The sequence below is a fragment of the Takifugu flavidus genome, chromosome 3 (assembly GCF_003711565.1).
Source record: "Takifugu flavidus isolate HTHZ2018 chromosome 3, ASM371156v2, whole genome shotgun sequence".
In the NCBI taxonomy this organism is placed as follows: Eukaryota; Metazoa; Chordata; class Actinopteri; order Tetraodontiformes; family Tetraodontidae; genus Takifugu; species Takifugu flavidus.
Window position 1 is genome coordinate 5,373,564 of NC_079522.1, and position 20,716 is coordinate 5,394,279.

The 20,716-nt window shown below is 46.4% G+C and overlaps 2 protein-coding genes and 1 long non-coding RNA gene across 3 annotated transcripts; 2 read left to right on the forward strand and 1 right to left on the reverse strand.

Moving 5' to 3' along the window:
* Positions 1-935: 935 nt before the first annotated feature.
* On the reverse strand, positions 936-12,899 carry nat8l (N-acetyltransferase 8-like). Its single transcript, XM_057028807.1, has 3 exons — positions 12,387-12,899; positions 11,438-11,602; positions 936-7,071 (listed from the first exon to the last, which is right to left on the reverse strand). The coding sequence occupies exons 1-3, from the start codon at positions 12,688-12,690 to the stop codon at positions 6,704-6,706; spliced, it is 837 nt and encodes a 278-aa protein (XP_056884787.1). The 5' UTR covers positions 12,691-12,899; the 3' UTR covers positions 936-6,703.
* A 3,843-nt stretch (positions 12,900-16,742) lies between these two features.
* Positions 16,743-17,637, forward strand: LOC130523088 (uncharacterized). Its single transcript, XR_008949793.1, has 3 exons — positions 16,743-16,832; positions 16,902-16,971; positions 17,347-17,637. It is a non-coding gene; the product is annotated as an uncharacterized LOC130523088 (long non-coding RNA).
* Positions 17,638-19,201: 1,564 nt separating this feature from the next.
* On the forward strand, positions 19,202-20,716 carry LOC130523089 (uncharacterized). The gene is made up of 3 exons (XM_057028059.1): positions 19,202-19,318; positions 19,398-19,476; positions 19,594-20,716. The coding sequence occupies exons 2-3, from the start codon at positions 19,401-19,403 to the stop codon at positions 20,538-20,540; spliced, it is 1,023 nt and encodes a 340-aa protein (XP_056884039.1). The 5' UTR covers positions 19,202-19,318; positions 19,398-19,400; the 3' UTR covers positions 20,541-20,716.

The following is a 20,716-nucleotide window of genomic DNA, read 5'->3' on the forward strand; positions in this document are numbered from 1 at the left end:
TGTTTATTTATCCAATGTTTCGGGGTTTCAAATTGAAAATATCCTGTGAATTTCCTCTAAATCATTTCTTTTTTTCTTTCCCTTCGTTAAATTCTGCCTGTTTTGTCTTCCTCTCTCCATCTCTGATATCCAACACGGCTCTAGTCCGCTTTCTCCTTTGTCTTCCCTCACGTACACGTTCCACAAATGCGGGTAGACACACGGTCATCAGCTTCCAGACACACTGACCGAGATTCCTTGTCTCCAGCAGCCACATGATGTCGTCGTCATGCCCCCCCCCCCCCCCAATCCTGAAAAATTGGTTACAGGCAGAGCGAGACAACACCTGATTTAACAATGCCTCAGCCCCGTTACCTACTCGAAATACCACCTCTCGCGAGCTGCTAATTACAGGAGTTGTCGGTTTCTGAGGCACGATTTCTGGAAAAAGCAGCATTTTATCCGACTAACAATTCATCCGCCAATGCCCTGAGAAGCTTTTCTTGCCAGTTCTCTATGAGAGCACCGAAATGGACAGTGTTATGGAAATCTGCCTTTCTATCCCTTCATTGTTCTGTGGTATAAGGGTGCCCCCCTCCCCCCAAGAGGCAACCACGAGACTTTGTGCAAATTCTAAAGGCCACTTTTTACACAGGTTTTGAAGGAAGTGATATGAGATCTTCATTTTATTGCCCAGTCTCTCTCATTTTTTTTTTAAAATGTATCTTTTTATCACAACTGTCCAGAGGTGCTTATGTGACACATTTCTGCCTCTGTGGCCAGAGGAATCAAGGCCCCAGGGTCCCTCGGCACTTGCATATGCTTCTGGTTACCATGGTGATGTGATAGCTGTAGACCCTGTTGCACAGATCCTCACAACTGACCCTTATATCTCCTAATGTGTTCCCTTTCTGTCTGTATAGGAAAGAAAATCACCCGTCTACTGCTGCAACATATAAAAGCTTAATGCATCATTATTTTTAATCGATACAATATATGTACATCCATGTTCCAATCATCATAATGCAGGAAATCCCATCTTTACAACTATACAGTGGCGCTGTCATAGAAAAGAAAGGGTTAACAATCACAGAAGTCATCCTGGTGTGGTGATACAGCAGCTTTTCCAAAGAAACAGCAAAAAGGAAACTGAAAGCTAATATATGTATAAAAGAAACGGGTAGTCACTGCAGTCACACTGGAGTCAGGCAGACTGGTTGCACCATCTCCTCCTTATATTCTGCTAAATCACCACACCTCCGCCTGACGTTCCTCAGAATGTAGCTGCAAGCCCCACCCTCCCGTGGTGTTTACCCTGACCCTCTTCCTGTGTGCTCGCTAACCCCGCAGCTCCGGGGCCATGTTTACTCACTGTGTATTTTACATGCCTGAGGGCCTCCTTTGTCAACTTCCTAACCATTCCCAAAGCCACCCTCTTCCCAGATAGGCCCGCCCCCCCACCAGGGCTTCGAAATTTCCCACATTTACAATTGAGTGCCCCCCTCCAAACCCCATCCACAACTTTCTATCCGTCCTTGCATTCCTCCACCGGGGCCGGTCGACCTGCCTGCCTCCCCACAGTGTGGCTGCATTTCAGCTCCCTGCTGTGCTTTGTGCTGGCTGGTTTCCTGGCAACAGACAACAGTCATGACAGGGCTCCAGGCGAGAGAGAGAGAGAGAGAGAGAGAGAACACCCCAGCCTTGCTGCAGCTTGCCTGCGCCGATAGCTCACTCCAGAATCACGGCTGGTGTGCTATAAACCGATGGAGCCGCTACTCCGCTTAGCCTCCCTCCCTCTCTCGCGTTGAGAGTTCAAGCAGACAGGAGCAAGGAGGTCGATCTCTACGCCATGATGCACAAAGGATGCCCACTGTATCCCTGAAAGTAACAAGTGGCACATTGGCACAGCTTTGAGAACAGTGGCGCATGTTTAGATAGCGAGAACGCTGGAATTAAGAGTGACCTCCAAATCCCGCTTTCCTGCCTGCTTGAACTGTTCCTTGTTTTTTTCCTCATTTCCTATCGACATCTGTACAATCGCAGAGAGGTACATCTTCGTACTTCCAGTAAACACGTAACTGATGCCTCCTTGTTAAAAAAAAAAAGAAAACCCCAAAAAAGATAAAAACACAATGACAAATTTACAATCAAAAACCTCCAGTAATGTGGTAATGCCAAAACCGATGACATCATTGCCACCAGTCAGAGAGCGGTGTGTAGCGGAACCGTTTATCGTAGTAGCTGTACTGCATATCCGTAAATCCTGGTTCTCCGTCAGCTCGAATTTTATTGCTTGACTTGATGGCACATGGGCAGGACTCTCGCCAAACAAATACAAACAGGTCGGTCTTGCACAAAGAAATAAAAAATACAGGAACATTGGGAATTTAAAATGCAGCAATTACCATCACCTTTGGTCACATCCCAAAAACAGCGAATTACGCATCTTTGTATATATTCTTATGATACACACGGTCAATAATACAGAAGGGAAAAAAAGAGACTTCATCCATAGTCTTCATAGGAATTGTAAAAAAATCAAAACTATCTGTACTGTATTAGCAAAACAAGACACCATTGTGCTACAAGTGCTTATGTGTTCTTGGCACCTGTGGCCTCAGTCCAAAGTGAGTCCTTCTGCGTTGCCACAGCGGAGCAAAATCTTCACCAGAGGTCGAGAGAGAGAGAGAGAGAGAAAGAGAGGGAGTCCATGCTCTGGAAATCCTCCTCTCGCACCCCCACCCCCCCGGCCACCCCGCCATTGAACTGCCAATGTGGCACATTCCTCCCTCACCCCTCACTCTCCCCGTTAGGTGGAACATTCCAGGCGACAGCCATCTTCTGAGACAAAAAAAAAAAAATAGAACTCCGTGGGGGGGGGGGGGGGGGTTGTTTAAGAGACAATGTTTTGCAGTAAATAAGATAGTGTGGATGGGGTTGCGGTACGGCTATTTACATTTGCACAAAATAGCTAACATCTGATGTAGCAGTTTGAGCAGTCGGTACATCAACCAGCAGCTCTTTTAGTCTCCGTTTGTTCGTTATAATACCATTAAAAAAACAAACAACAAAAAACATAAAGTCCTCCGTTCTGATTGTTTTAGGGTTGGTGAGTTTTGACATCCACTGTTGTGGATCAACGCTTCCGTCTTTTTGGAATTTATTAGTGATACAAGCTCCCGAATGGAATTTGACAGTGCTGATATTGTCATTAATTCTCTTGTGTTTAAAGGTTTGTTTCAGAGGCATCCTTAAAGCACTCAAAACTACAAAAACGGCGCTCTGGCCACGAGGAGAGGACGCCGCGCCATGAAACCTTCTCACACCTCAACCCTGCTGTGGCACACTCGCACTGAAACGAATCGCAGAGGGATTCTTTCTGTTTCTCTTGGGATTGTCCATTGGCTGAAAGTTTCAGAAGAAAACGGTTTGTAGCAAATCCACATTCTAACCCTACGCCGTTTCAGCTGGGTGATGCTTGACGGGGCGCAACATTCGCGTGAAGTAGAAAACAGACGTTGCTGGGACTAGAACTAAACGTCTTCAGTGCACTTCATCGTGAAATCTCCCTTTAACTTTATCCAGTGAACTCCAGCATTAGATCTCAGTGCATAAGGCCTTGGGCAAAGCCGTTTTGAAATGATAACACCTTGGTACCAATAGAGGTCATAATGTCACCGTAGCAACACACACATGAGGTGGGTTGAATTTCTGTGGGCAAAAACAGTGTTTGGCAGCAGCAAAGGGAACTAAAATGACAGATTTCACATTCTTCTATGTATATTGTATAGTGATACAAGCCTCGACACAGCACGGACTTCCACCCCCGCAGGGGATTCGACGGGTTGCGATGCGTTTAAGTGCATGATCTGATTAACCCGATCTTTCAGTCCATTCGGAGAGAGCTCCAGGACCATTACGGAACACCAGAATCGGATGTTATATATATATATATTTATACAAACACACACAACAGTGCTTTTAATTGATTAATTTGAGCCTCAGGGAGAATTTTGAGATGGCAAACTAGAATGCAGTCCACTGCGTGGTGCATCCACAGTCCCTCAGCTCTAGCCATTGTTGTTTACTGGTTTCCATTGTGACCTTTTAGCACCACATAAGCTACCAATGAATTTTGAAGCTGCCATCTCGAAATATGGAAGTTTCCCACACTCTCCCCTTGATTCCCCGTCTTTTCAGGGGGGCCCTATAATCATCTGAGCTTGCTGTGGTACGTACAATCAAATCACAAGTAAAACCAGGAAGCAGAGCAAGTGAGGGTCAAATATTTGCCCTGCAGTGGGGGATTTATGACGCGCTCATGGTTTCCTCTATACTGGTTGAGGGATAGAAAATAAAAACATGTGGAAGAGCACAATATTGTTGCACTAAGAACTGCGCAAGAATACATAATCTTTACCCTTGCATCGCTGAATGCCTGTATGGAGTTAAGGAACCATCAAAAAAGCTGCTTTAATGGGATCGGAGCAACAGAGTTTTGCTCCTACTCCAGTTGTGACGCAACGTTTTGGTTCTCCAGCCAGTGGTGGGGAAAAAAATCGGAATATTGTTGAGACAATTTCAAGGCTTTTTAACGCCCGCACTTCCTATTGATTTCAACACCCTTGTCATAAAAGTATAAAATAAATTAAAACAAAGAAATATCAAATACAAAAAAAGTCCGGTCTGTGGTTCCACTGTATTCCATGTGCTAGGAATCACATTTGCATTCAGACATATTTCATGCAAATATTAAAGAAACACACTTTTTTTTTTCAGTATGCTGAGCTACAAAAGAAGCTTATTTTCTTTTAATGTGTGTGTGTGTGTGTGTGTGTGTGTGTCAGTGTGTGTTTTCTCTACACTTTTTTTCAGGGCAGGCACCGTACACACGTCGGGTACAGAGGCATGCCACACTTGCATTGCTTTTTGCATTCTACAGTTGGTTAGGCTGGCAGGCGCGATGTCACCCAGACGGCGCCGCAGCAGGTGAGCGCATCCGAATCCACATCGGTGCCGCGCGTCCGCCATCTTCGTCTCAGGGGACAGCTTGTCCCACAGCGTCGCGTTGCCTGGGCGACATCAGAGCAGGGGCGGGGTGGACGGGAATGGTCCAACGAGCTTCGAATGGGGTAATAAAAGCATTGCAAGCAAGGCTCTGTAGCGCATGCAGAGATGGGGAAGGGGGGGGGGGGGTCAAAGGTCGGTGCGGGGTTCAAATGGAGAGTGTGAGATCTGGCCCAGGGTTGCAGACAGACTCGTGAAGGGGGGTTTTGGAGGTTTCTAAGAGGGTAGCAAGGCAAGGAGAGCCTGATGATTATATTTTAATTCTTTTTTTTCTTTTATGTTTTTTTTTTTTTAATTATTATTTTAAGTTTACCTTTTACAAATGTATGAAGACAGAACTGAGGCTCAGAGTCATGGATGGCTGAATCTACTGCTGGTTGTGTGGTCAGAGGATGGAGGTGGAGACAGGGGGACATTAGATCTCTACGTGTATACACAATATAAATACATGAGGGGGGGGGTTTAACGCCAATACATGTTGGTTGGAATAGTTCTGCAATTTGTGCTGTAATATTTACTGTGGGGTTGCCAGTATTGCTAGTAGTCTTACCCAACTTGGTTTGACTGAACTGCTCTGTAGTCACAATTTTGACAGCAAAAACTTGCATATTTCAATGTTATCACAACATGTTACTGACTTTTTAAGTTATAAAATTATCATCAATCAAGTACTAAACATATCCAAAGCGTTAGAATTGGTCTGGATTCAATAGGTAAACGTTTGAAAGTCGATGTATAAAGCATTTTTGTTTCTTTAGGTAATACTTGATTCTTAGCAAGAAAAATCGCATGTTTGTTCGTACACTCCGAACAAACACGCTCGTGCACATACAAGCTCCGACATGCAGCTATATTGTGTCTCGGGACCTGTTGGCGAGAACGTTCCACCCTCCTGACACCTCAGCCAGAGACCCTCCAGATTTGGCGAGAAAGACGCAAAACAACAGAAAGGAGGGTTTGTGCGTTGGGTGGAATTCATTGGGAATGCGTGGCGGCTAACTTCCTGTTAGTCATCTTTTTTTTTGGGGGGGGGGGGGGGGGGGTTGTTGATCACACACTCTCACTGTGCTTCAGTCATTACAGAGAGCGTGCACGCCACCACCTGCCCCACACCTTTGACTTACGAAGGCTACATCTGCCTCTACCAGGTACCCCCAACAACACAGACTGCAAACCTGTTATTGCACCCCAGTGCACCTTAAGCCATCTGGTGGATGTAACGGCGGCAGAAGTAGGAGAACGTGGAGGGGAAGGGTTGAAGCACCATGGGATGGAGGGGCATAGTGGAACGTTACTCAAGTGATCATAAAACCAACCGGGCAGGGGAGAGGGCCTTGCTCAGGTGCCAATAAACCTATGAGAGTTAGAGTTTCCTCCATCACAGTAAGGACAGAAGAGGGTCCCAAATACTCAAATAAAATGGCGGTAAAAAAATAATAAATCTTAAAAAAAACAAACAACTGCAACAAAAGCATAATAAAAATGTTAGTGGGTTTAAAGGTGATAGTGTTAAGAATGCAATGTTATCTAAACATAAAATAAATAAAAGCTGTCAGAGGAGAGGGTTCGGTTGGGGTCTCAGGTGAAGGAGGGTCGTCTCTCTCCTCTCTGTCCCTCTCTTCCTCCACTCCATCTCTCTCCCTCTCCCTCTCACCCTTCACTCCTCGCGGAGCTGCAAGCGGTAGCGGCTGTACCGGATCTGGAAGAAGAGCCTCTCCAGCACCGAGCGGCTCATCCCGGGGAGCCTGTAATCCTCACTCTGACCCGTTCGGCGGAAGCCCAGGGACTCGTACAGCTTGTGGGCAGCCAGCTTGACGGCTGTCGTTCCGAGGACCACGGCGGTGTAATTCTTGCGCACGGCGAACTCCAGGACACGGCGCCCCAGTGCCTTTGCGATGCCTTTGCCACGGTAGCGAGAGTCCACTGACATGCGCCGCAGCTCAACCGTGTTGTCGTCCTCGCGGCCCTGCGCCGCCACGATCCCGACCACCTGTCCGTCAAGCACGGCGACCCAGAAACAGGAGCCTGACGGACACGGGAGACAACGCATTAGTAAAAATGACAGCAGCAAAGAAAATGAAGCATGTTAGCTTAGTATCCAGGCTCATTTGCTCCTCCTTACGTTAACAAATCGCTACGCAGTCGATGTGCAGACAGACAGAACAGGATCATCTCTTCTCTTGCTTCACATCACATCTTTCTTAGTGGTGTGAAAGTAAACAACTTAGTTACCCAGTTAGTTACTTTTGAGATGGATAAGGAGTCCTCTTAAGGCTAAATTATGCTCCTAAATGAGAAAGTTGACGCCAGAAAACTCAATTCAGAACAAGCGCCATGTGTTAGCATCGTGTGGTTGCAGCTTAAATGAGAGAAGAACAGGAGGAAGAAAGGCAGCTGATGAAAGAGGAAGATGGCTACAGGTCTCTGATTGGTCCTTAAAGGGTCCAGTGAGATGTGGCTCCTATGTGGAGCCCTCACCCAAGAGTGCATAAAAGGAGAATGGAACAGAGAAATTATGTACTTTCAGCAGCTAATGTAACACGGGAACTGTTACACTCATCAGAGAGACGGACAAAGAGACAAGGTTACATCGGCAATGTTCCTCTACCAGAGTAGATATCCGTCTTTGTTAAATTGATCCACATTCAGCGTGGAGCCCTCAAATAGCATTTTGACATTTTTGTCAGACACCCTTTGTTGTCGTTGGCTACAAGCGGCATTAGGAAGAGCAGCGTGTCACAACAACCTAATGACCCTGACTCGGAATCTTCCTCCATTTATTCTGGCGCGGACGCCAATGTGGCAGTAGGTGAATATGCTGCCGTATTATCTTTTCCGGATCATAATCTTTCAAGGAAAATGGTTCCCTCGGCCTCCTGGTTTGTTACGTAACCACGCTCAAACCGCTCTTCCATCAATGTCAGTGGTATTTATGGCGGTTGTTGGCAGGATTACACGCTTGTGTGCCGCAAGGCCACCTGTTCGTTACCGATTTCTGAGCTTTATCTGATTTTTGTCAGAAAACTAACCTAATTCTCTCTATTTACCTTATGTATGCAACAACAAGGGGACAGCCACTGCATCATGGTCCCGCCGGAGCCCTCTGTGTTACCGGGGATTAGATGACCCTGCTGGCCTGTATTAAAATGAGCCCAACAGCAGCTGATATCAGGTAAGTTGCAGCTCTCTATGACGGTGCAATTTCCCAGCCCTTTGGCTGGCGGCTCAACAGCCTTCCAGATGCTGTGGAATTGGGTTTTATCAAATGCAGACGTCTCGCTGCCGATCCACTGGCACCTATTTGTGTGCGTGTTTATGTCTGAGGGGGGGGCAGTCTGTTTTCATAAAGCCCTCCTGACCATCTGGCTAAAGCCAGTTCCTGCCAGGACACAGCAAGCGCGCAGCCCAACCAGGACGTGTTACTTAACACTGCGCCTGTGGGAGCGTCTCCAACAACCAACGCTCTTTACGCGACTCTACTTATTTGGTGAAGGTGCCCCGAAGCTCTTCGACATCGCGGCCAAAGGGACTCGGGCATCTGGTGCATCTCACACGGCTAATAAACGACAGAGATTTAGTTTCGCCTTCGCCTTCACCTTCTCTGTCGGGGGAATGCACTTCCTGGAGCCTCCAATTACGCATCAAAAACGAGCTTATGTGACATCGAGACTCTCCTGAGTCACTGCATCTGCCCTGAAAATGTAATTTCAGTATATTCAACGCAGTTAGAACACTATTAAACAATCTGAAACCTTTCAAAAATCACATTTAAGTTTGAGGAATAAGTATTTTATCTTTTACTATTGTTTGAGCACAAATAAGTCCTTGAAAAAAGCTGAAAGATCAATAAACAGCCCTCCTTTTTATGAAGTCAGAGCTCAGTTCTTTTGTTACTAGCATCCAACCAAAGCCCCAACGGAATTGTTTTTTAAAGCTATGAGACTCTGGAGGTGCTTTAAAGGGTGTTGCTTTATAGAAGACACATGCGTCCCTCCTCCTGGACACAACAATGGCACCGTGCTTGGGGTCAGAGGGCACGGATTAGTCTGTCGCGTATAAGAAATGTTCCCTTCATCAAGCAAACAAGGATGGGAGTCGTGTGCTTGTTTTCTTTGCACATTTTGCACAGAGAATGAATAATTCATGTGTAGGGGGGCCTCGGGTTGACAGTAGAAAGCCATTAACTTGGCCTCTGTGTTGACACCAGCCTCATTTTCTTATGTTCTTCCATTAGCTCCGACAAACCCATCATCTGGCCCTTATTTTTACAGCCTTTTAGACAGTCGGTGCGAGGTGTTTGTCCATCCAGGAGGCGAGAAAATATCTAATGCGCATGCCAAACAACCCCCCCGCCCGCCCCTTTCCCACATTCTGGAGGGTCAAAGGCCACCAGGCTAGTTTCCATGCAAACAAGAGAAGAAGAAAAAAAGTGTGACCGACAAATCCGACATTCTTCAAATTCTGAAGTTCATCGTCGCCTTATTGATAACAGCCTTCAAATTCGCTCTCCTGCCACAGTCACCAGACCCCATAGCTGTGAAATCGAGGCGCGATCAACAAAGCTGCTCTTTCAAACGGCCGCGTTTGATCAGAATTCTGCCAGAACGTTCTAAAGGCCCATTGTACATTTAGATATATTTTCTATATGTTCTCAGAGGTCGGATATCAGTGCTGGTGTCATCCTCCTCAGCTTCACCAACCAAATTCAACACAGTCATGCCTATTTCTGTGACTCGAAGCAGATGTTTGCTGTAATTTCATACGTTTAGCGTGCAAGCATGAGTCAGACTGAGCTTCCCATTTAATTCTACACCAGCGTCATCACTCCTGTTTCATTTATCCTCCTCAACGTGATGGAAACCCTCATCTGGTATCAGCCTCGGACGGAGTGCAATTGTTTTGTTATTGGGTGGCAGCAGATTCTGAATATTCACTTAAATGATTATCTCGGCTCAATTAGTCGGATCCACTAATGCGATAAAATGAGCTCGCTTGCGCTGCTGCGGAGGCTAAAGCAGATCTTCGCGCCTCGCGCCCCACATCTTTGATGTATGTAACAGGTTAAGGAGCACGTCCTCCCTCCCAGCCCCCATTTTCATCCTGCATATTTACTCCCCCTCTGGTCTGAGAGCTAAAGTAAGCGGCGGGTTTTGCTGGCCGTTCTCTTCGCCAGCCTGGATGACGGCGAGCGTGAGCAGGATCCCATCAGGTATTATTAATGCCTCCTGCTTGATGAGATCCCGCCGCGGTCACGGCGCCTCATTAAACGGACACTTTCACTGAGTGAATATCGCAGTCGGGGAGGATTGACCTCCTTGTATTATGTTTCACTTTTTCGGCACTAAGCCGCTCCGGCTGCGGGGGTGGGGGCGGGTTTGGGGCAGGGGGCACACCGAGAGGGGAACCTCCTTCGCTCTGTGGTTAAGCTCCTCTGTTTCGAGAAACCTGTTGAAAGTGTGCTCTAATTTTGGTCTCCGGGGACTTGTGGGATGGAGAGCCGTAGTTATGGCAACCAGGGCATTCCAGAGGATTGAGAACACTGGTGAGAAGCAACTTTGACTCCACCAACCCCGGAGGTGACCTCAACCCGCTAGTTTACCTGCTTTTTTCTTCTTTTTTGACATGAGCTACTTAAAAAGAGTTGCGGTCGCTCTCCTAGCGCACTGGCGGCTTAACCGCCCTCGTTCACGCTTAAAACAACACACACCAGAGTAACCCATGACCGTGCTGCTGCCCAGGTGCTCCCGACCCCCACCCCTCTGAGGCCATTCTGTTTGCACGGATATAATCGTTAGCATTGTCTACGAGCAGCGGTGCCTGACCCTCTCTAAACCATCTCGGCCCTGCGGCAATAATGGGAATGCTAAATTGCAGTTGTGTTTGCAGTGGATTACTATCACGGGGGCCACTGTGTAAGAGAGAAAGGGGGGGGGGGGGGCTGGGGCGTGTATGTGTGTGTGGGTGATGGATTGGATCAACTAGCACCTGTCTTTTGTCCCGCTGTGTCCAAACGCTTTCGGGGGGGGCTGAGGAGCGCAGTGTCAGAGGACGAAGGGCTCGTGATGACACTCGCTGTCGATCAGTCAGAAGTTTCGCCGGAGGAAAGAGCGTATCAGCAGGTCCGGCCAATAACATCAATACGCACCGTCTCCACTCCTCCCTCCCGCCCTCCCAACCCCCGCCCGCCCCATGACTGATGAGGGTTCAGAGAGGAACTGAGTGGGGGAAGGTGGGGAGAAAGGAAGGAGAGGGAGGAGGGGTGGGAAGAAGAGGGATGACCTATATTTGATGAGCTCTCTGTAGAACTTCTCAATGTTCAACAAAAAAACAGTGTGGTACGGGAGCGTCGCCACGGACGACAGAACAAAAGAGCGATCGGTCCTCGTCTTACCTGTGGGGGTCATGTAATAAGTCTCGATGTCAGCCATGTCCGTGTGCAGAGCACAGTCCAGATAACTCTGGATAACTTTCCTGCTGTAGTAGTAGCGTGCGCCCACCAGAAGGAGGGGCGCGCAGCAGGTCAGCGTGACCGATTTGGTCACGAAAAAGCACATCACTATGGAGAAATGGAAGAGAAATAAAGGAAACCTGTCAGAAGAGAGAATCACATGTTTGATTTGGGCAAACTCGACCCCTCACACAAACAGAAACAAGGAACAAACAACAAAGATAAGCGTCAGTCATGGTTGGGAGAAGTGGGGCGCAGAACAAGTCTAAGACATGTTGAATCCGACCGACCGAAGTGAAGGGTGAACTCGGATCCGACGCTAGGAGGCGCAAGGGAACCAGAGCCTCAAACAGGCGAGATGCGGCATCGCGTCGTTCTATTCTGCGCGCTGCGTGCAATAATCAAGTAGTTTAGCCCCGCCGCAGCCTGTGAAAGTGTTCGACTGCCCAACACTTTGCATCGCGGCGCGGCGCAGCGGGGCGGAACCGGCCCAGGTGGTCAGGACCGCACAATGGCAGCTCATGTGATTTGGGACGTGCGCGTTGTCATCTGTGCCGGCAACGTCAACAAAAGCCAGAATCGGCGCATCGCTTGGCGCATTGGAGGCGGTGGTTCGGGGGGAGGAGGGGTAAACCGGGGTGCGCGATTCATTCACTCGCTCACGCACTCGCTCACGCGTTCATCCGTTCACTCAGCGGCGTGTCGTCGCACGGTTAGCCGCCCCGCCGGTCCCAGCCTACACGTGCGCCATGCGCCCCGGCCATGCCTTTTGTTACATGTTGCCGGTGTGACGCGGCAACAGATTTCACACCCACTGCGGGGCCGCATTTGCCGGGAAATGCTCGTAAAATAGATCTGTGGGGTGCAGTGCGGAGGGAAAGTGGGTACTTACCTGTCAGAAAGGCGTATAAAAGCTGGGTCCGGGGCTGCTGCCTGAGCCCCCTGAACGCAGTGTTGGGTATCCTTTCCATAATACCCTCGTAAAAGATGCGCCGCACCTCCTGCTGATCCCCGCGTTCGAACTCGCGGATGAAAACCGCATCTTTCCTCGCATCCTTCGCCTCGGCGGGATTCAGAGCCGCGCTGGACGCAGGAGAGCTCCACATCATCGACTCTTTTTTGCTCCCGGGTATAGCATCGTGTTCGTCCGCAACGATTTTAGTCTCGCAAACCATTTTGGGAGACGAAAAATGCATGCAACTGGCCGCGAATGAACAACTACAGTCGGAAATAGAAACCAAAGTGGATGAGGCGGGGAGGGGGGGCGGAAAAAAAGAGGAGTGAGATGAGTGGTGTGTGAGGTTTTCTTAAAAAACAGAGAAACGATGGAGGGGGTAAGACGAAGGGGGGTGTTCTGCTGCAACCCTGAGCGCTTCTGACAACCAAGAATTGCCGGCGTGATTCGGGCTGTATTTATAAACGGGCAGGGCGGGTAGATTCAGATTCAGGGGTTGGTGCGGTCCTCTGGTGGCGCACATTGGTGGATGCTGAGAGCAGAGAGGAGGGGGAGAGGGAGAGGGAGAGAGAGAGAGGCGGTCGCCATCGCGGCATCCGATCCGACTCGTGTGTATTTTGAGTATGTGGCCGCCTGGGAGATGGGTGGGGGGTGTTTTCTGAACAGGGTCGTCTTCATTATGTCTTTCAATGAGGAGGATCTCCTGGTCCAGATATGAGGAGCGATGCGGCACAAAGGCGCGGGGTGACGCGTGGGCGGCGCGTCAGAGCGACGGGGAAGCCAGCTGAGGGGAAACAGGCGTTTGCGCTTTAGCACGTTTAGCACGGCGTATTTCAGATTGCGGGGGGGGGGGGGGGTGGTTGGCGAGCTGTGCAGATGTGAAGACACAGGCCGCCTTATACAGCGTCCGTGCGCGCGGCGCCCGCAGGCTCTCTCCTCCCGTTGACTGACAGCTCTGCTGCACTGCAGTGATTCCTCCGCGGCTTCCACTCGTTTTGTCACCCTGTTCCCGCACTACATCACTGCGGCGGCGGAGATTCGGTCTCGCCGCGCTGCGCACTTGAAATTCGCATGTGCTGCGCGCACGCGCCGTCGACTTTACGCACCTCGGCGGCGGATGATGCTGGTTCCCGATCTCTTTGTTGTCCCCACCCTGTGCTTATGTGATTATTCTCCAGGATGCAGGTGTTACAGCGACTGCGTCACTATTCACACGAAATCCCGATCAACATGCTTCATTTTGCTCCCGTTAAGGTGGAAATGTACACTTCCGGTAAGAACGTGTGCAACCTTTATTGGAGCACGAAGCCGCATATGAAGCAAAACTAGTTTAAACTGGATCATCAGAGGCAACCTGCTATTGATAAGGCTGCGTCCACCCACCCCCACCCCCACTCCCTCCCTCCTGAAGGTGTCCCCCTCCCCCCTTTGAATAGCTTCTTGGAGGAAGGCAGACAGAAAAAAACCTCACCTATACTGTTTATTTTATTTTTTAATGTAAAACAGGTTAAAGGTTCAGTCTCTATACTGCACATCGCACTCTGTGCCGGGGCAGTGCGCATCAGAATTGGTGTATTTTCTGGTGGCTATGAACTCACCACAAAGGGATTTCCATGGTAACGGGTGGCTGATGCTGACAGAGGTTCACATGTTGCTACTAACAGAGGACGTTTGTCTTTTAATATACAAAGAAAAACAGGAGCGGGGATCTAAATGAGTGCAGCCGATTCCTCAACTCTGTGAGCAGGAAGTTTATGACAAGGTATCTGTTCTGCCACGTCCGCTCTCCTATTACAAGGGGAACACCTTCAGGGGTAGATGAAGACGTAATCTGCAGCATTACCTGCGCCTCCTTCAAAACACATGGCAGCCTTTCAGTCACATCTTTAGAAAAAAAGCAGTTTTTCGCAATCACAGACTGATGCTATTTTCTGTAAAACACTAATTTCCGCACACACACACGATTTCTTGTAATTCAGAGCCACTTCCCACTGCATGGACCTCTACATATTGTTCTAATAACTATGAATTTGATCTTTGTATCTTCTGCAGCTGTGGCCTCCCAAAAGGTCACGTCCTCCTCCGCGCCACTGCAGCCAAAGCCCCTGAAACTGAGTAAACTCTGTTCTTCAGAATGACAGAGTCTTTTCAATGTTGATAAGACTGGATCTGTATCAATGCGCCCCTTGCATCGGTACTGCCATCCTTGTCCCGACTCGCCATGATACAGTGGATCATTTTAAAGTGTGTTCACATTAAATGTGCGTTCCATTTGCAACGAGAACAGCACTAACTTAAATACGAGGGATGGTCGAATAACTTCTTAAATCAAATCACAAACTGATATCAATTCTAAACGTCTAAAAATGTCCAATAGGCAAACCCGTTGATAAAGAACCGCAGGTGTGGGAGTTTGTCTCCCTCTTGTGGCCAGACCGTGAAGGTTCACCGCCACGCTGAAGTACTGCATCACAGGTGTAACTCCCTCGCCGCCTGCGTCAGTTAATCACTTTTTCCCATCTTAAGAGAAATAATGTGACATTTCATGACATGGTAATGAACTCGTCCAGATGTCACTCGCAGCTGTTGGGACTCCTAATGGCATTTTGCTTGTCCAGAGTCTCACAATATTGCAAGGTTGCTCTCCGACATTGCTGAAAATGCAGAAGATCTTATGGATCTGCCCACGTGGCTTCGTATAATTTCTCTCTAATTCTCTATTCTGTCAACGTGACGATAAATAACTAAATGTCACCTGAGTAGATGAGCGCAGGAAAACAAATATACGATGATTGACATTGTTTCCTCTTGGGGCCATTTTCTGCACGTATTCGTAGCAATGGAGCGCCCCTCGCTGGCCACAGCCACAGGAAGCCTTAAAAATAGCTTCTTTTTTTCTTTTTTAAACTGAAACAAATTCTCGAAGTGAGTATCATCAGAGAGGGGGGGTGGGGGGGGGGTTCAGAAGAGCAGAAACTATAATGAGAGCAGTGTCATAATCATCATTTTGACATTATAATAACTAATAATTCACTCAGTCTTATTTTCTTGACTGCTTTTTACTTTTTGGGGGTCACGGGGAGGGGGTAGGGGCCTAAACATTTGGGGGCTCTGAGGTTGCAGGACCCTACTACCAGAACACCTTCCATGTTTTGTCCACATCGGGGCTTGAACCCACACCTTTTAACTTCTCAGCCCAGTCCCCTCCAAGTGGAGCTACCACCAGCTAAAATTATTAATCATTATTTATTATTACTACTTAATATAATTAGGTGATTATTAACATTTAATAACATAATACACAGTTATTCCAGGTATTCAGGAGTTTTTCCAAGTTCTATTTTTTCTCCTGGTAGAGTTTCAGGCATGAAACAGGTCCATCATTACTGGTTTTAAGTCCATAAAAGTCACACTGCTATGGTTTGACAAGCTGAAATGTTAAATAAGTCCAAACTAGACTAAAAAAAAAGCAGAAATCTTTTCGTTTGACGATGGGAGCAAAGTTGGAAACAAGTTTTCCTAAAATCTATATTTGTTCCTACACAACACGTAAAATGAAAGTAACTTATGTGTCTCTGAGGCTTCGTAGCTCACACTTTGGCTTCTGATGTAGATGTAGATTAATTGTTTGCTAACTGACAAAGGTGATGTTTTAGAGTCCAAATATAGACACTGTCCTCGAAAAGCACTTGGAGAGAAAATCCTCGATGCGTTAGTTTACGTAACACGTTTGACCCCGAGGGTAAAGGTAAGTAAAGGTGTGGAAACCACGAACATTTACAGAATAATGAAAGCGAAACGAAGCCCTGTGACCAGAATTATATTTAGTACATTTACTTTCTTTAGCGTTTATGCTAGTCGAGTGTTCGACGTGAGGAAAAAAAACATAAAAAATGAACTAAACTGTGGGAACATAAGACACGATTATCCACACTGTGTCCACTCATTGTTAGCTTCATGCCTTTGAGCATTGTTTGTTTGTGCTATTTGTTGTAGCCCAGAATACAAATATAAGCTCTACATACAAAGCAAGACCTTGAGGAAGATGAGCAGACCTGCCTGACCTTCAGGGCATGGAAAGGGAAAAAAAAACCCAACTTGGTTTAGGAAATAATCTGCTAGTTAAAACATTTATTCTCCAATACTTTTGTTCAATAACCTTTCAGAGCTTAATTGACTTGAAGTGGAAAGACGAGCACTTTTCTGTGATGGGAACCGTCCTCTGCCTCGAGCGCTGTATCAAAGTGGGAAGGTTCTATTCAACGAGGCCCGTCGATAAACAAACACTTGATAGCAAAATCATGTATTTAAGGACTAGGGTCTAAAGTCAGAATAAAACGCATCAGCATTTGGATCTCTGCTGAAAGCTGCTACGACCCAGAGGTGAGCAGGGAACCTCAGTGTGGTTCGTTCTGGAAACCGATTCTTGAATTTACTTTCTGTCTCTTTCAGAAAATGAAGGTCCAAATCTTGCTGTTGGTGTTTGGCTTTGTGGCTGCAACCAGTGCCGAGTCGAACTCAGGTGAGGACACTAATGAGGGAGTGAATCCCCAATCAAACCAAATTTTGTAGCTTTTATATTGAGACTTTGTAATTCATGCCTGGAAGCTGTTTGATTTAAAATAAAATAAATAAAATTCTAATTATTCTAATTGATGTTCATTCTTAAACATTTAAACATGTGGTACAAGTTATTAAGAATGTCACTGTCCCCATTTAACACTTGTGTGTGTGATTTTTATCCAAAAAGATGCTCACGCCTTTTTCTTTTGCGAGTGTCCTCTGATTATGTAGCAACGTACCAGTTTTTGGTACACAAGCCTGAGTTTGGAGGTCCTGGGACCAGAAGACCGTTGTTTTTTTTTCATGGATCCAACATGTGACTCTTCTTCTACAGTTTCAGACGAAAGCAATGAAGATTCTGTGAACGTCAGCGATGAAGATTCTGTGAACGTCAGCGATGAAGATTCAGACAGCAGCAGCGAGGAACACGAAGAAGAGGCAGAAGAGGCTGACGAGGTAGAAGTGGAGGTTGAGGACTTGTCGGAGGGAGAAAGTGACGAGGAAGAGGAAGATGTGTTGGATGATGATGATGATGATGATGAATGAGCTTCTGAAAGGTCCCAGAAGGATCTGCATATGATAAAACATGTGATTTATCCATGAATTAAAGCCTGCATACATAGCAGATCTCAAAACACTCCTGAACTTCTTGATAACTGAAAGGACGATGTCGTATCATAGAGTTTCAACATTTTAGCATGAAAGGAAAGACTTACTATACCATTGTAATTCGCAGCATTACTCCTTACTACTTTTCTTTTTAACACCCAAAACCAGTCCATTCACAAGCAGAAGAAATGGGTCAAAGTTAAAAACAACTTGGTATAGGAAATAATCTGAATGCCAGTTAAAGCATTTACTAATTTTGGAAGAGGAGTTTATTTCTTTAACTTTAAGGCGAAGAACACATTTTCTTCTTGTGTTAAGATTTTGTGAAGTGAGCACAAAGGAATATTTAAATATCCTCTCAAATATGAATGTGTCATATGCTAGATATATACACTATATAGATATATAGTTATTTTTTATTCTTTGCGATAAAATCGAAATCAGTTAAGTAAATGAGAGGGGGGAAAAAGTCCTTGTTTAAGATATTTAAAATAATTCCCCCACAGCCAGACAGTGGGTAAACATACTGAGGCTTCTCTCTGGGATATGTAGACAACAACTAGTCTTTCCAAAATGTGAACAATGGAGATTAATGGGTGAATTAAAGTTGAATTCTGTGCTATCACTTAACTGGACCTCACAGATAATACACCAAACAATAAATAAATCAAAATTCACAGTGCATTTGCACAAATCAACATAAATTATTATGTATAATGAGAATAAGAATGGGAATCTTCAGCTAGAGTCAAATTCTCAGGCTTCATTTAAGATGAGGTACAACGCTGTACCTCATCAATCTCTAGCTGTGAAAGCAACTTGTTATTATGGATATTCGAACACTGAGCTAAGAGCTGCTTCTTAGTCACTGAGGAGCAACCATTTCTCCCACATCCTCTGCATGTACCCTCTCTCTCGGGGTTATTCCCATAGTAACACTCCATCAGTCCCACGTTCTCTGCTCTGCTCCAAAGCCTCCTTCCAGTAGCCAATTTGACATCAGGTAGCCCCGGGAGATATTCACTAATTGAGTCTTGTTTCATTTGATGTTTTGGACAGTCTCCTACACTCTAGAGAAGGATGTAACCAAAAGCAAAAAAAGTTGTCAGACAATATAATATATATGCAATGTCCATCTATTATTATTCAGTTTTTATGACATTTATTGGGGGGTTGCTGGAAGACAAACTGCCTGTTTCAGTTTTCGCAGACTGCACTTGGATAGCTGTCAGATATTCCAAATTTCCAGTTATGTTCGTAGCTGCACACCATTAATTGTGAATGCATGGTGCCAAACTTTGGCCTTTGGGCTGAGAGCCTCTGTGCTCCACTACAGTTTGGATGGAATAAAATCCAGCTTTGGCTCCATGTAAAGTCCAGAGTTTCCCCCCAGAGTTGAGCCCTTTCATATTGAATTCAGGCTTCAAGTCTCTGAATTGTGGGTAAACACAAGCAAAACCACAAATATAAACATGAAAAGCCTCAAGCCGCTGTGTACACACCGCAATTCTGCAAATACACCAAGTTTCAGGTGACTGTATTACAAACACGACTATTGTCACAATATTAACAGTTTGGGTTGCTTGAACAAACACGCATACATTACAGACCATTTTTAAGCATCGCCAGCTCAGAACCAAGGTGCAGCACTTTTGGGGTTGAAGAACTTCGTGCTTGAGAGCTTCTGCAATCTGAAGGTGAGAATTTGTGCCTTTTAGTCTTGGTAGAGAGTTACCTGTATCTAAAGTTGTTGGAAATATCTTTTGCTCCTTTCAGAAAATGAAGTTCCAGGTCCTGGTGTTGGTCTTTGGTGTTGCTGCTGTCAGCAATGTAGCGTCGGGAACAGACATCAATGGTAAAACGACAGCTCACGTGCTGCCTCTGAGCTAGCGTAACTCTGTACGAATTGAATTAAAGTTACCAAACTGAACGTCTTTTTGGAAATAATTAATTGTGTCACTTGTCTTTCTAGTCCTCCAAGATGTTGCAGATAAATTTGGAGCCTTGTTAAGCTCATTGGGTGTTTCTGAAGAGGATGTCGGTGCAGCCATGGCGAAGTTGGGCATCACTGAAGGTGAACTGGAGACCTTCCTAAATTCAGTAGACATTTCTGAAGAGGATGTGGAGGCTCTTCTGGAGGGATTGGGTCTGTCAGAGGAGGAAGCAACGGCGGCTATACACAAGGCCTTGGATCTGTTAAACAAGCTAGATGTTATCAAACAGAAAGCAAATGATGCCCTGAAACAAAAGCTGCAGGAGGTCTTGAGCACATTGGGTATTTCTGATGTTGCCCTGCAGGCAGCGATACAGAAGCAAGTACACCATGTGATTTACCTGTTGCAGGTTTCTAATGCTGAGGGTGAGGCTGTCCTTGAACAGCTGGAGGCTTTCGTAACAGATTTGGGTCTTCCAACTGCAGATGTTCAGGCTTTTCTAGGTCAGGTGGAGGAATTGGTCAAATCGGCCGATATTTCCAGCGCTGATGTGCAGGCTGTTGCGCAACAACTGCAGGGCTTGATTAGTGGGCTGAATATTTCTGTGGCCGACGTGGAGGAGGCCCTGAAAGGAAAAGTGGAGGACTTGATTGATTTGGTGGATATTTCTGAGGCCGACGTGATGGCTGCCCTTGATCAAGTGGTGAAGCTCATAAATAGTCTGGGAATTAATGATGCCGACGTGAATTCTGTCTTGGAAGAAGTGACGGGTTCTATTGAGAGCCTGGGTATCACAGACGCTGATGTGCAGGCCGCCATAGCCGACGTGCACGCGCTCCTGGCTGAGTTGGGCGTCTCTGACAGTAACTTGCAGGCCGTCGTACAAGAAGTGCAGAATTTTATAAGTGAAGTGATGTCTGGAACCGATGTTGTGGAGGCTCTGAAAGCAAGAATCCACGCTTTACTGGAGGCCTTTAAGGATTAAATTATGTCCTGTATTGTAAATCAACTCATGAAACGATGTCTTTCTGATTTTCTGTAAACAAATGTCAGATTTTTTACCATTTCAAGAACCATTGGCATTTGTTCTTCCTCTCTGTACTTCCATGAACTTTCTGAATTTTCCCTTCTGAACTATGTTAATTAAAGTACATTTCAGCA

Coding starts and splice junctions, on each gene's coding strand:
- nat8l (XM_057028807.1), bottom strand. CDS start 12,690: ATGCATTTTTCGTCTCCCAAAATGGTTTGCGAGACTAAAATCGTTGCG. Junction 11,603..12,386: donor TTTATACGCCTTTCTGACAG/GTAAGTACCCAC, acceptor ATTTCTCCATAG/TGATGTGCTTTTTCGTGACC. Junction 7,072..11,437: donor TTATTACATGACCCCCACAG/GTAAGACGAGGA, acceptor CGTGTCCGTCAG/GCTCCTGTTTCTGGGTCGCC.
- LOC130523089 (XM_057028059.1), top strand. CDS start 19,401: ATGAAGTTCCAGGTCCTGGTGTTGGTCTTTGGTGTTGCTGCTGTCAGC. Junction 19,477..19,593: donor GTCGGGAACAGACATCAATG/GTAAAACGACAG, acceptor TTGTCTTTCTAG/TCCTCCAAGATGTTGCAGAT.